This window comes from Micromys minutus, assembly GCF_963924665.1.
Source record: "Micromys minutus genome assembly, chromosome: 27".
Classification (NCBI taxonomy): domain Eukaryota; kingdom Metazoa; phylum Chordata; class Mammalia; order Rodentia; family Muridae; genus Micromys; species Micromys minutus.
Genome location: NC_137962.1, coordinates 39,743,186 through 39,757,780, shown reverse-complemented (window position 1 = coordinate 39,757,780; position 14,595 = coordinate 39,743,186). Strand labels below are relative to the sequence as shown.

The 14,595-nt window shown below is 52.2% G+C and overlaps 1 protein-coding gene across 1 annotated transcript; it reads right to left on the bottom strand.

Moving 5' to 3' along the window:
- Window positions 1–291: 291 nt before the first annotated feature.
- RAC2 (Rac family small GTPase 2) lies at window positions 292–12,577 on the bottom strand. Its single transcript, XM_080939404.1, has 7 exons — window positions 12,455–12,577; window positions 10,550–10,621; window positions 5,770–5,887; window positions 5,267–5,329; window positions 4,695–4,854; window positions 1,104–1,236; window positions 292–697 (listed from the first exon to the last, which is right to left on the bottom strand). Exons 1-6 carry the CDS (start codon window positions 12,487–12,489, stop codon window positions 1,106–1,108), a joined length of 579 nt encoding a protein of 192 aa, XP_080795530.1. The 5' UTR covers window positions 12,490–12,577; the 3' UTR covers window positions 292–697; window positions 1,104–1,105.
- Between the last annotated feature and the right edge of the window lie 2,018 nt (window positions 12,578–14,595).

The following is a 14,595-nucleotide window of genomic DNA, read 5'->3' as shown; positions in this document are numbered from 1 at the left end:
TCCACCCCACTTTGATCAAGCTGCACCTGACCTCTTAACATTTCCACCGAAAATCAACACATTTATTTTTTGCGTAAGCTAAAGAGCTATGTTTTCCATTCGCCATGGTTCAGGTCCTGACTGGCAGGTGGGGTGGACAGTCCCAAGAAGGTACAGCCCTACCCCTGGAGTAGATAGGAAGCCTTGAGAGACATAGGGGTCAGCTGAGCTCAGACCCTGGCTGGGCTGAACAGATAAGAGATTTACAGAAGTAGATTGGTTCTGTGGTTTGTTTTTTCTGGGGGAAAAAAAAAGAAAAAGGAGAACAGGAGCAGACTTCCACATCTCTCCCTTTGTTTGGTTCAGGGAAGGCGGTATTCCAACATGGCGTACATAACGCTGACAGGCCGTGGAGACAGGAAGCTTCCAGAGAGGAGTCAGGAAGGCCTGGAGCAGGTGGGCATATGGGATGAGGATGGATGGCTGAGTCTTGGGGCTCCCCTTTGGTCCCTGGGAACACGGGAGCAGTCCAGGTAGGACGTGGCCTATCAACACCCTCCGTCCCCTGGAACCTCCGTGGAGGAGAGAGGCGAGTTATGCAGCTGACCGGGAAGAAACACCACACAGAGGGGAGAGCATGTCCCACCAGCGCATCACTGGGCTTTGGTGGGGGCCCTGGAGGGTCAGGACCATCAGGGTGGGAGGACTGGGGAGACACCTGGAAGGGAGAGAGGAGAGGGTCAGTAGCATGGACAGACATGTTCCAACTCAGGGCTATTCAGGCCCATGGCTGTTTTAATTTCTGTCTCCCCAGAGCGCTCTTCCTCTTCTCTATGAACCCCCATGTGTCCTGCCCAGGGTATTGTTGGGGTTCCCTGGTGTTGTTAGGCTTTTGTGACAAGGATGGGCTTAATGAGAGCTACACAGCTCCTGTACCCTGGCGTAGGTCACTGGCAGGTTCTGGCTTGCTTGGGTGGTATCCGTCAGGGAAGACACTCCACAGGGGAGACTGAGGCTACCTAGGTACCCATGGGCCTCTCTTCTGGTCTAACACTACTCTCAGTGACCTGAGGCCTGGGCCCCAGGGTAGGATTCCCTTCCAGCTGCAGAGGAGAGGTGTATACCCCTAGAGCAGGCTGCAGGGGCGCTTCTGCTGTCGTGTGGGCTGTGGGCACAGGACTGCTCGGATTGCCTCATCGAAGACGGTCTTCAGGCCTCGCTGGGTGAGTGCAGAACATTCCAAGTACTTCACTGAATCTGAGGAGGGACAAAGGGAGAGTAGGGGCCTGAGTCACGGAGAAGCTGTGTCAACCTTGAGTAGGGAGTATCACCTGAGTGGGGAGTATCACCTGAGTGGGGAGTATCACCTGAGTGGGGAGTATCACTCTACTGGGAATATCACCTGAGTGGGGAGTATCACCTGAGTGGGGAGTATCACCTGAGTGGGGAGTATCACCTGAGTGGGGAGTATCACTCTACTGGGAATATCACCTGAGTGGGGAGTATCATTGAAGTGGCAATATACCTCTCTACTTCATCTTCCTCCTGTAGGACTCAGTGGGAACAGTGAAAGACCCACAGGACACAAAGCCCTTTGTTTGGTGGTCACAACCTGCTTCCATAATCAGACCAAAACCCCCACAAGCTTCCTTATAGAGCTGACAACTCTGAGTGGGTCTGGGGATACCCCGATAAATCTATCATTTAGTCACACCCCTATTTATGGTCAAACCAGGGCTAACAGAGGCTGTTGGACCTGCCTGCCCCAGGACAGCTCAGTGAGGGGAAGAAAATATTGGGTTCTTCTGTGCCCTCCTGAGGACAGGCTGCTGGAGGCATCTGCATGACTCCCCGAAACCTGAACCCAGAGCCCTGACACTGAGTCTGAGAAATGCAGAGTCCCGAGGAAGGAGATGGGGAGGAAGGGAGCCCGGTGACATCTCTGGCTCCTTCTGCTCTCCTTTCTGAGGCAGGAGCTTCTGACAGCTGTGAGGAACTGGTGGCCCTCTCCACCTCAGTGGGCCCAGAGCAGAGCAGCCACGGGACTAAAGGCACAGACTGCAAAGAGGGGTCACCCCTGGAGGGGAAGCCACTGAAGCCAGGGCTTGGTAGACAGGTCACAGCAACAAGGAGGAAATGGAGCCTCGGGGAGCCAGGCACTGTGCAGGCACACCAGGGTGTTTCTTGTTCCTGGAAAGTTCTCATGGTTCAATATTCCCACTGAGAAGATGAAGCCAGGGTCCTGCGCTGGCCTCCAGCCATTTATTCCAGAGATGACTCTGGGTGGGAGTTTATGGCCTCTGTCCCTCGGGGTTCCCCATCCTTGTGCTGACCAGTAGTGAGGCACTCTAAACCTGGGTTCCTAGGCTAATCCTCACAGTAGCTGGGAGGAGATTTCAGCTTCCCACAGAGGATGAAACAGCCTCAGAGAGAAATGTCACAGGCTGAAGAACTCTCACTCTCTCTCCCTCCCTAAAAACACACCCCACATACCACACACACACACACACACACACACAAGCACACACGCATGGGCACCTAAGACCCAGAGCAGAGGAGCTCACAGACCATCGGTGATGCAGGAAGGAACAGCCTCCATTTGCAGGGCCCTGTCACTAGAGAGCACACACTTTATGAGGAAGAAGTGTGGCCAGGAGTGGCTGATGAACAAGGCCTGTAAATCCAGCACCAGGAACGCTGAGGCAGGAGTTCACACAAACCAGAGGCTAGCTCAGGCTCCACAGTGAGATGCACAAGGTGGGGGGAGGGGGCAGATAACCTTGGCTGGAGAAGCTTCTCTCTACAGCGGGCAGCCGTCAATGCAGAGACTCACGCCGGTCACTGGTTACCGAGTGTCCAGTGCTAAGTCGGATACCTACACACACACAACCATCCTACCCCGAGGCTTAAGGAAGACTGAGCAAGATGGAGCGGAAAGAGTCAGGGTGCCACAGAGTGCTGGGAATGTTTTCTGGACATAACACAGTCACTGCCCTCATGAATTCACAGTGGCTCTGAAACCTGGGCAAGGTCAAAGCCACCACAGGTCAGCATTCCAGCGTGCAACCCTAACTGGACTCAATGGGCTACACACACACACACACCACATACACATCCCATATCACACACACTACATACACACACACCACACACACACATACACACATATACCACATACACACATTCCCCACACACACATATACACACACACCACACATCACATACCACATACACACCACACACTCATACACACACACACCACCCCACATACTCCAGAATCATGCACCACACACTACACATCACATACAACATACACACACATATACACCACACTTACACATACATTACGCATATCCCACACATCACACCCACACATACATACATACACACCACACACATACATTACACACACCCACACATCACACCCACACACACATCACACCCATACACACATACACACACCCCACACATCACAGCCCCACACACATCATACCCACACATATAACATACACACACACACACACACAAGCACACACATACACAGGACATGACAGGAAGATGGGCGTGAATCAGGTCTGGGGTGAGTGGAGGGAGGATTCAGGGTAGATATAACTAAGACAGATTTTTTTTTTTTACCATGGATAAAATTGTCAAAACAATAAATTAAAACATCCTATCTCTCTGTGCCCCTACTGAACTGTGACCTCACATCCCTGCTGCTGTGCCATTCCCACGTGATGGACCAGTGCCTTGAGAAGGGAGGGGTGGGGTAGCTCAGTGGTAGAGTGCTTGTCTAGTGTGAGTGAAGTCCCAGGTTTGTTCCCCAATATCCCAAATCAATGCATACCCCACTGGGGACAAGCTGGTTAACGAGAGAAGGTGGGCACGTCCCTGACCCGGGTGAGGCTGAGGCTCTGGGCGAAACAGTGAAGAGGCCCCTGGGGAGGTCACCAGAAGGCTGTGGTTTCTCTTCCTGTGCAGAGCCCCTCCCTCCCACTTCCTGCAGAGGAAGAGGTGCAGGGCTGGGTGAAGGCCAGACCTAAGCTGGTAGTTCTGCCTTAGGGGGACGTGACAGGAAAGGCTAGATCCAGACTCAGGTCTTCTGGGAATGGCGAGGTTGGTCGGGGCGAGGTGTCCCCACACACCTACCCAGCAACCCTCTTCAGCCACCAACCCTTCCCCAGCAGGGTGACCTTGAAGGGTCAAGTCTCCTCCACCTGGACCTTGGAGGCAAAGAGTGAGTGGAGGAAAGTCAGGATGTGTGAAGAAAGGGAGGGCCAGGCACAAAGGACTGAGTCACTCTGAAATCCTCAGCAGGGACACCTACTCCAGGAAGCCTTCCAGAAACAGCCCAACTTGACTTGACTGCCTGGGCTCTAAGTGTCACTGTTCCTAGTGTCACTGTTTCTGTCAACCCCTTGCTTTAAGCACCTGGCTGATGCCGTGACCATTTCACGCAGAATTCTCCATTCGGTGATGCTCTGGGCACCATGACCCAAGTCATTTTGCTCAGACACCGACATGGCAGAAGCTGTCACTGCTGTCGTACCTTCCGGACAGAAACTCAGGCACAGAGAGGCCGAGGGACCAGCCTAGGTCACACAGCTGGTACAATGGTTTGGAGAACAGTTTGACCACACAGTATGGCGCTGGGACAAGGCTATATCCAGGCGCCTCTAACCCCCAGCTCCCCTCTCGGAGCTAAAACCTCATACCAATATCCTTGGCCAGTGCCAGGCCCTGCGGGTAGGTGATGGGAGCCAGCTTCTTCTCCTTCAGCTTCTCGATGGTGTCCTTGTCATCTCGAAGGTCCAGCTTGGTACCCACCAGGATGATGGGGGTGCTGGGGCAGTGGTGCCGTACCTCAGGAAACCACTGGAGGTGGGGAGAGAGTAAAGGGGAGCAGTGGGGAGTGGGACAATGACACCCGAGGCACCAGGAAAAGGGGGGTAAGAGCCCCCAACGGGAGGGTCACAAGGCAGTGCAGGATCTTAACGGTCATGAAAAAAGAAGGCAAGATATTTTGGAGATAAGAGTCAGAGTTTGTGTTGATAAGAGGAGGCACGCGGTTGGACAGGGAAAGGGACAGGGCACAGAGGCAGGAGAAACACTCAGTGTCCTGCCCCTCCCCCCAGAGCCCAGGGAGACTCTCCCCTCGTTATCTCCATTAGCTCCGTGTGGTACTAAGTGACCCTCTCTCTCCTGGACTCTCCTAACCCAGGATAGACCTTAACCGCCCGTCCCTCCTTCTTCCCTACAGGTGTCTCCCAGCCCACTTGAGGCTCACCTTGGCACGGACATTCTCGTAGGAGGCAGGGCTGACTAGCGAAAAGCAGATGAGAAACACATCCTGAATATAGAACAGGGCAGGGTCAGCACGGGGAGGCCAGAGTCCTGTCTGGGGAACCCTCGGCTCCCGCCACCCACTGTGTAACCGTCTACCTGCAATACACCATTCCCTTTGCCTGGGTAGAGAGCCCAGGTCTGGGGACCCAGAAGCCACAGTCACTTACAGCAGGCCACCTGCCCACCCCAGCACCAGGCACACTGGCCTGATTGCTCACACAGGCCCCTGCCTGGTGTGCACTGCAGAAGGCTGGCATCTCAGGGCATGGTGATACTCGGGGCAGCAAGGCTGAGGGAGAGCACAGTCTGGGGATACCCTAGCTCTGTGCTGCCAGGCCTCAAAGGGGGACTCGGGGTTGAACAGACACTGCCGGCCTGCAGGTCTTCAGCAGTAGGCGGAGCTGGATCAAGACAGGGACCACAAGGAAGCACTGGGGTACGCACTGTCTGTGGGTAGGAGAGTGGCCGGAGGCGGTCATAGTCCTCCTGGCCTGCAGTGTCCCATAGTCCCAGGTTCACCGGCTTACTGTCCACCATCACATTGGCCGAGTAGTTGTCAAACCTGTAGGGAGCAGGAAGGAAAGGGTCAACCTCGAACCCAGAGCCCCAGACTTCCAGCCCAAGCCAGTACTGTTCTTCCCAGAGGCCAGGACTCAGAGAGGGTCTGTGACCAGCCCAAAGTCACACAGTCCTGTGCAGCTGACTGTCCTCACAACTGATAGGTACTATTAAAAAACATCTTAAATACAAGTAAAGAAAGAGGTCGTTTTCTCTGCCTCCTCTTGTCCCTGGGGTAGGTGACTGGCAGGTTGTGTAAAGATCCCCCCCCCTCCAGGTTGACTGGAATGACTTTATCTTCCTCCTGTGCTGGATGACTAGAGTGTGTAACACAGTGTCTAGTGAGTGACTGCTTGTCCCTGAAGCCAGTCCTGGGTGCAAGAGGCAGTGGGAAGCTGTCAGAGGGAAACAGGAAGGAGATGGAGCCAGTCCAGGTCGGGATGGTAATCTGTCGCCCTGCCAGGCCTGTCTAGAAGATGGAGGGACTGTCCTGAGCCTTCTGGAGGGGCAGGAAGTTGCAAATGATCCACTGTCCCACTTGTGTGACAAGTGGCTGTGCTAGGACCACTTCTAGAAGACAGACAGACAGACAGACTGACTGACAGACATCAGTTGAACACCCATAGCACTGTCTGGGCCTGGCACTGGTGTTGGCCAAACACTGGACCAGGAGCCCAGTGTTCTACGCTAAGTGGAGGGGCCTTTAGAGAGTAAAATCTCATACCTGGGGGGAAAGAACAGGTTCCTCATGGGAGGGGGGAGTGAAGAGAAACCAGGATCAGCGAGGAATCATGACCAACCTGAAGTCACATAACCAGTGAGTGACCAACCTAGGGGACAAGCGGTGTCCAGCAGGCTCACTAGGCCCTGCCATAGCTGTGGTTTTAGGGACACCTTTCATTTCTTGTCCCTGGGGCTAGGATCATCCGACCTCCTCGCTGAGCTCACACAAGTACCCATTTCTTGTATCATGACAGGGACCACTGAGACCTCGAGCTCCTCTCCATCACATGGCTTGCTCACACCGCCTACCTCCCAAGGTCCCTACACTGACATCTAAAAAAATGCCCCTTCCTTCTCCAGCTTACCCAAGCAGTCCCACCTGTCCTAACTTGCTTCCCACCCTCAACTGAACTCTTTGGAACACCCAGCCAGGTCAGCCCCACTAATTAGCCCCTTCTTGGGGGAGCAGGGGGACCCAACTTGTTCCTTTCGCCCTGAGGCTAGTCCAGAGTAGATGGTTGACACATAGGTCTGCTTTTGCCTACCCTTGGAAACTTCCTTGTGAGTCTCAGAAGAATCTTCTGGGAGGCAAGGGTCAAGGTAAGAAGGCAAGTGCCTCAGCTATATGGGGTTCTGTCAAGCTGGAGACACCAGGACCCTCTCTTCCTAAGATGCCTTGTGGCTTAGGCATTTGTCTTTTTGGCTCTCTGAGCTTCTGGAATACACAGAGAAGGTAGAGGATGGCCAGGACCTTTCAAAGCACCCTTTTAGTGTCTCCCTTGGCAAGATGGAAGAGGATTCCCTACGTGTACTAAGTCTAGAAGACCCAGGAGACGAGGGAGGAAACTGAGGCCCAGGTAGTCAAGTCTTTTAAAAAAACCAGTCGGCTCAGAAGCATGGAGAGTGGCTGCTCGTCCTATGACAGCATCCATCAGGAGATGTCAGCAAATGAGCAGAAGAGGGTTGGGCGGAGCCCTGGACAGGCTCCACCCACCAGCTCTGCCCACAGCCAACAGCCGATGTGTACTCTTATCAAGAGTGAGCTAAATATACCAGCCTCCTGGCTCCACCCAGCTCTGCCCCAGCCCCAAAGAATTCTCAGTTGGTAGGACACAAACGGGAAGAAAGGGATGCTCTGGGTCTCTCTGAGGGAGAGGAGGGAACCAAGAGAGCCCAGGAAGTGGTGGACAGGACTGAAAAGGTGGAGGAGATGGGGGCAGATAACGTAAAACTTGGGAGCTTTGGTACCCTCTAGTATTGCGTTTTGAGCATAAAAGGAAGCCAGAGGAAGTATTTGGGCCAAGTTGTAGCTCTAGCTAAGTTCTACTTTTGAAAATTCATCTAGGGGATGGATGGATAAATAAATAAATAAATAAATAAATAAATAAATAAATAAATAAATAAATAAATAAATAAATAATTTATCTAGGGGCTGGTCCTCTGTGTGCTTGGCACTGCATAAAACCAGATGTGACGGTACACATCTGCTATCCCAGCACTCCAGAGGTGTGCAGAAGGATCAGGAGTTCATGGTCATCCTCACCCACACTGTGAGTTTAAGACCACCCTGAGCTACACAACAAACAAACCAGAAGAACCCTACAAATTTTCCCTGGAACCTGGTTGTTGCAGAGAGTGAGGCAGGAGGATAGCTACAAATTTGAGGCCAGCCTGACCTTCATAATGAATTCCAGTTCAGTCAGGGCTACAGTATATACCCTACCACAAAAATGAAAATAATAATAATAATAATAATAATAATAATAATAAAGGGCTGGAGAGATGGCTCAGTGGTTCAGAGCACTGACTGCTCTTCCAGAGGTCCTGAGTTCAATTCCCAGCAACCACATGGTGGCTCACAACCATCTGTAGTAGGATCTGATACCCTCTTCTGGTGTGTCTGAAGACAGAGACAGAAAACTCATACATAATAAATCTTTTTTAAAAAGGAAAAAGAAGGAGAAAAAAGTTAAAGTTGATGTGGGCTTCAGTTGGCCGGAGTCGGGTAGGTGACAGGGTGGGAGCCCACGTCACAGCGCCTGAAGGCATAGGGCTGCTTGTCCCACCTCTGTACCCCTGGCACTTGACCCAGAACCATTCTCAGGCAGGTGTCCCCATCTGAGAATATGTGTGCCAACCTCACTGGACACAAGTTCATCTCAGAAGAGGGGCTCCCAGTGGACACCAGCTATGACCTGTGCAGCAGCACAGGGGGATCGATGGTGGACAGACCTGAAGGACGTTGGCACCTGGCTGGGTGGCCAGCAGTACAGTCTGTCAGTGTCCCCATTAGGACATGGAAAACCTCTGGCTTCCACCTCCCACCTCCTCACAGGGAGACTGCTTCACAAGGCTCAGACCTCCCATTCCGGCTTGTTTCTTGTAGAAAAGAAAACTGGGGCTCATGGGCTCAGAGGAAACATGATCACTCTGAAATCTTTGAGCAAGTGGGTCTTCCACTCAGGGCTGCCTGAGCAAGGAAAGACAGGATAGGGTCTTGACTCAGGGACAAGAACAGTGTCAACACATCCCGGTGACAGTGGCCTTTAGTCATAATCCCCTTTCCTCCTGTTCTTGCTCAGGTCTAACTCCAGCCCCCTCTGACTTCCGGGTACCTTATAAGCCCGGTGAAAGAAGTTCTTCGTGATTTGTGCAGCAGGGAAGTTTCTAGAGTCTCACATCAGGACACAGATGGACAGAAATCGGTGTCCAGATGCCTGTCCAGCCCCTCTGGCCGCCTTTTCTGGGTCCTGCAGCTTGGGCAGGTATTAGAGGCAGCTGAACCCTCTGTTCCAGAAAGGGATCTGTAGAACCGCCTTAAGGACTTGGAGCAGAGCCTTGATTTGGCACTGGTCAGGTGGTGGCTCCTTTATAGTGTGGGAGGCTTTGGACCCTGGTCACTGTCCCTCTGTATACCTCTGCTTTCTGCCCCAGGCAGGGCTCCCATGAAGATAAAGATGAGGATTCCAGACAGTCTGAGTGACCCTGGGGAGCAAGCCCCATCGCTGCCATGGGCCATCAGGATATTGTAACACCCATTTCCCCTGAGGACCTAATGCAATCGCCAGTGTGGCATCCTGTACCGGGCCTTCTGACTAGATACTAGTGGTGAAGACTTCCTGGGCCTTGTCACCTCAAAGCACAGATGTCACATATAAGACCTTACGATTATTACACAGCGTGTCAACCTATCTCGTAGAGAAATCAGGCAGAGCCCAAGGGGAACAAAATATGGCTCCTTGCCCTCCACAGGGCCATCGTCTTGAGAGAGAGCTGGCAAGCTCCTCTGGGGACTGACAGACCTTTAGGCTGGATTAAAGGCTTTGAGGAGGGTACAAAGAATGGGCCTAGGGGTGTAGATATGAGAATGAGACATAACATCACCCCCTGAGCATTTATGGCAGGGGAAGAGCTCGTGCAAAGGTCCTGTGGTAGGCCTGCCCAAGAATCATTGATCCAAAAAGTGAAACAGTGGGTAAGAGCTCTAAATGGGAAGACTGAGGGAAGACTTTAACCAGCTTGAAATGTGTGCATGGAGCTGGGGAGCTGTCCTGTGAGTAGCAGGGTGCCCTGAGGCTCTTCTGACACCTGCAAACTCCTTGCGTGCCATGTGGCAGCTGGTGGCTACCTTCTGCAACCGAAGACAGGCCTTCTACAGACAGCAGCTGGCCCTGCCCCACCCCAGCGCTGAGATCCTCCCCTTCCCTGACCTCCATACCCCATCTCTCCCCCTCTTTCTCCTCCTGGCTGGCTTGAAAGAAATCTTCCTTCCTGCCCGTCTATGCCTTCCCACCCCACAATCCCTCTTGCTTCTGGAGCCTCCGCCTCCTTAGTGTAGGTCACCACATTGCAAGCCGGCTTTCCCACGGTAGAACCTCTCTAGCCTTACCAGCCTGCTTGACCTCAGACGCCCACAGGGGACAGCCCCCAAGAAGTCACTCACACAGTGGGGATGTATTCTCCAGGGAAGGCATTGGTGGTGTAGCTGATGAGAAGGCACGTCTTGCCCACGGCTCTGAAAGACAAGAGACAAGAAGCAGGAGAGACCAAGGTCACAGATGTGCCTGAGAGAAGGGGAGGCCAGAAGTGTACCCAGGCTCTGACACACCCTGTCCCAGCATGCTCAAACCCTACAGCACCCATTAAAAATCCTGACTTCGGTCTTAGCCGTGGGTGTCAGTGACACATGTGTGAAGAACTAGCCTGCCATCCATGTACCATGTGCAGGGTACAGGTGATAGACAAGGACAACTGTGAGGCAGAGGGGAGGACCCTGGAGACCTAGGTAAGGTTGTCACATGTCTCGCTCGAGCTTCAGATCCTGCCTCCACTATTTGCCATCTACACAACTTTGGCAAGTCACCTAAGCTCCTCGTGCCTCAGTTTCCCCATCTAGACAACAAGGACAGATTCGTCTTCCCAGTTCAATAACTGATGCTTCTAAGATGAACCCAGTGCCATAAGAACAGCATCAACTAATGTCTGTTAGGGACTGCTTGTAGTCCCTCTTTGAAGTCAGAGAGACCTGGGTTCAAATCCTCTGCCTTCAAGGCGGTTTACTTAACTTCTCTGAGCCTCAGTCTTCCCACCTGTAAAATAAACCCTGTGATGGTGAGTAGGGTTGGTGAAAGACAGATCAGACAGAGGACCATGGCCCCGGTGACCACACAAAGTGACAGAGATTTGGGACAAATGTAGATGACCACCACTTAGGCTGTCTCCCTGCCAAGCTGGGAGGCCACCCAGGTCATTCAGTAGGAAGCTGAGAGGCCAGAGGGACAGCTCTGGGCCTTCCCCAGTTCAATTCCGTTAAGTCACTTCCCACTCTAGAAGGCTGCTCTGCTTTCCCTCCCCCTAAAGGCTGCTCTCCAGCCTCAGCCTGCCACCAAGGTAACTTTGAAAGTGTAGAGCCATTGACTTCTGGCCACCCCCACACCCCCAGATGAGATGCAAAGCAGAAGTGAGCAAGGCAGCTGCCGCAGATAACTAACGGCTGACACCACAGCAGTGGTGGTGGCGGTGGCTGCAGCAACCAAGTCAGCTGAGAGTGTAGATAACCTATGCCCCACCCCTAGCAGAGCCAAAGTGTGACCTTGGGACCCAAGCCAGTAAAGGTCTCAAGGCCTCAGGCCTTCCCCCTTTGGAACTGAAGCTGGGTGTCTAGAACATGCCGGGATGGATCTAGCAGGGACCCAGGATATACTTGAGGACTACACCCTAATGTGCTCGCACACAAGGGAAACCGACCTACCATACACGAGGAAACCCAGGCCTTGTGTTAAGATAGTCTGTGGTCCCAAGATCTGACAAGGACCATGAGCCCTCAGCAGCCAGCCTTAGTGCTCCCCTAGCTCCTTAGATCCACCACATGGAGTTCAATCCCACACAGCAGCTAGAACAGCCAGGAACCTGCTCAAGCTAATCCAACCCACCCCTATGGGCAGATGGCTGGACCGAGAGTCGGAAAGATTGGAGATTCCCAGGCTTCCCCTAGGCGCAGCAAGTCAGCAACTAGAGCCTGGGGCAGCCTGGGGAAAAAAGGTCCAAAGATCACGTTGCTGATTTCCCTCCTCACACCTGTACCCTACCTAAATGGAAGCCTAATGCTGGCCCCCCCATAGGTGCCCCGCCCCAGCTCTCAAGGTACAGGCAAGTAGCAGCACCCCACCCACAGTCCCAAGCCCTCCACCCAAGTGGCTTCTGGAGTGGGGTGGGCTGAGGACAGAATAGCAGTCCAGAACTGCCCCAAATGTTCCTTGTAAGGGAACCTCTGGGAACCCTGAACCTGTGAGTGTACCGGGGAGATCTCCGAGACTTCCTGCTACGACTCAGCCAGGTAGGTACTTACCCATCACCTACCACCACACACTTGATGGCCTGCATTGCATCTGAGGCCTAGCAGCCAGAGATGACAGTTGGGGACCAGGAATGTTGTGGACACCAGTGGTATGGAGCTGCTAGAAGGTGCCCGGCAGTGTGGAGCAGGGCCCTGGCTCAGGAGGCAGGAGGAAACGGAAGAGGAACTTACCCAAGCGGCTGCCCCACCGCCTTGAGGGGGTGGAGCATGCGGTCTGGAAGAGGACCTGGGGCCCCACAGGTGCTAGGTTGGGCCCTGGCCACCAAGGGCATCTGACTTAAGCTCCAAAGGGAACCCAGGCACCCTCTAAGCTTGGAGATTCACTTCCTAACTGAGGGCAGAGACAAAGTTACTCTCTAAGAATCTGCATCCTCCAAGAAGTCAGCTGGCCTAAATCCCATATGCAAGCATTTGAGTACCTACTTTGTGTCAGGCATTGTGTTAGAAACTAGTGACTCTAAAAGTCAGGAAGCCAGGTTGTCCTGGAGTTCCTGCTCTGTAGAGGGGGCAAACCACATCACAGGTGCTTTGAGCAAGGCAGGAGGAGACAAGGGCCAAGAGAGAGCTACAGAGCAACCTCAGAGTCACCAGCAGAGAAAGCTGGTAGTTATGAAATGTGATGTCCAACAAAGGCTGCCCAGGGGGTGTGGCCTAGACGGGGGGGGAGGGGCAGTGTGTAGATAAAAGGCAAAGGAGGGAGATGGAAAGAGAGAAGGGAGAAAAGTAGAGGAGAGGGGAGAAAAGGAGGAAGGGGAAGAAGAGGGCAAGAAAATTGAGAGGGGGAAAAAGTGAAGGAAAAGGGAGAGGAGGAGATGGAAGGGGAGAAGGGAGAATAGGGGAAAGGTGGGGGGAGTTGGGAGAGAAGGAAGAAGAGGAATATGAGAGGAGGAGGAGAGAAAGGAAAAGGAGGAGGGGGAGGATGCGGTAGAGCAAGCTGGTAGGAACTTGGCAAGTCCAAACCTATTCACAGCATTCAGAAAGCTGAGACAAAAGGATTGCTGTGAGCTCAGTCGGGATACAGAATGAATTCAAGCCAGCCAGAGCTATATAGTAAGATCCTAGCAGGGAAACCACTTTTGCCATTGTTAGGGATACTGAAACATTTGCCTTGTGTTGGGCCTTTGTGTTTGCAGGTGTTTTGTTCATCATTTGTGTTTACAAGTGATTGGTTGGGTATTTGTATTTGCAGCTGTTAGTTGGGCGTTTGTGTTTGCAGGTGTTTTGTTGGCCATTTGTGTTTTTTGTTTATTGGACTTTTGAGTTCCCTATTACATAAGTTACCTATTCATGTGTTTGTCCATTTCTCTACTGGAGTAATTTTTCCCTCTCTTATATTTATTTGGAGAAGTTCACTGTTTGATTTTTCAAGCGTGGATTGCTATAAACATTTCATAGTTCATTTCCAGTATGTGGGATTATTTTTATAAGCTGTGATATTTATAAATGTTTATTTGTATGTGGTCAACTTTAAATTTTCTTCCCTAATGACTTACAGTTTTTGAGTGAATCTTTCTTAAGCATTCCTGTGCCATTTCACAAAGATATTTTACAAAATGTGTAGAGTTTCTGTCTACAGACATTGGCCTTTACACACAGAGTGGATTTTAGATAACACGGGGACTGCTTGTAGTGAGATGTTGATTTCTTTAGTGCTTTCTTAGTTTCTTTTCTTATAACTAGAATAAATACTCTGACCACAGCAACATAAGGAAGAAAGGATTTATTCTGGTTCATGGTTCAAGGTTAGAATCCATCACAGTGGGGAAGTCGAAGCAGCAGGAGCTTGGAGCAGCTGGTTGCCCACAGTCAGGAAACAATGATGAGTGCATTACCATTCAGATCCTTTCTTCATTCAACACAGTCCAGTGTCTCAGCATACAGGATGGTGCTACCCACAGTGGACTGAGCTTCTCACCTCAGTCAATGTGATCCAGATGTCTTTCTCCCAGGCGATTCTGTCTTGTTGACAATGGTCAGAGACCACCATCACAGGCCATCTATTAAACAGTTCCATCTGTCTTCTCCCAATGAATGGGCAGTCAAGAAGTCTTGTGTACCAAGATTGTCACAAACCAAACCCTGGCCCCTCTATTTTCTGGTCGACCCACTTACCCAGAGGCTAGCACAAGCCT

Bases quoted from the DNA above. Each gene is read 5' to 3' on its own strand.
- RAC2 (XM_080939404.1), bottom strand. From the start codon at position 12,489: ATGCAGGCCATCAAGTGTGTGGTGGTAGGTGATGG. The intron at 10,622-12,454 runs GTAAGTACCTAC...CTTGTCTTTCAG, and splicing joins TGTGTGGTGGTAGGTGATGG to AGCCGTGGGCAAGACGTGCC. The intron at 1,237-4,694 runs GTATGAGGTTTT...GTCCCTCCTCAG, and splicing joins GGCACTGGCCAAGGATATTG to ATTCAGTGAAGTACTTGGAA.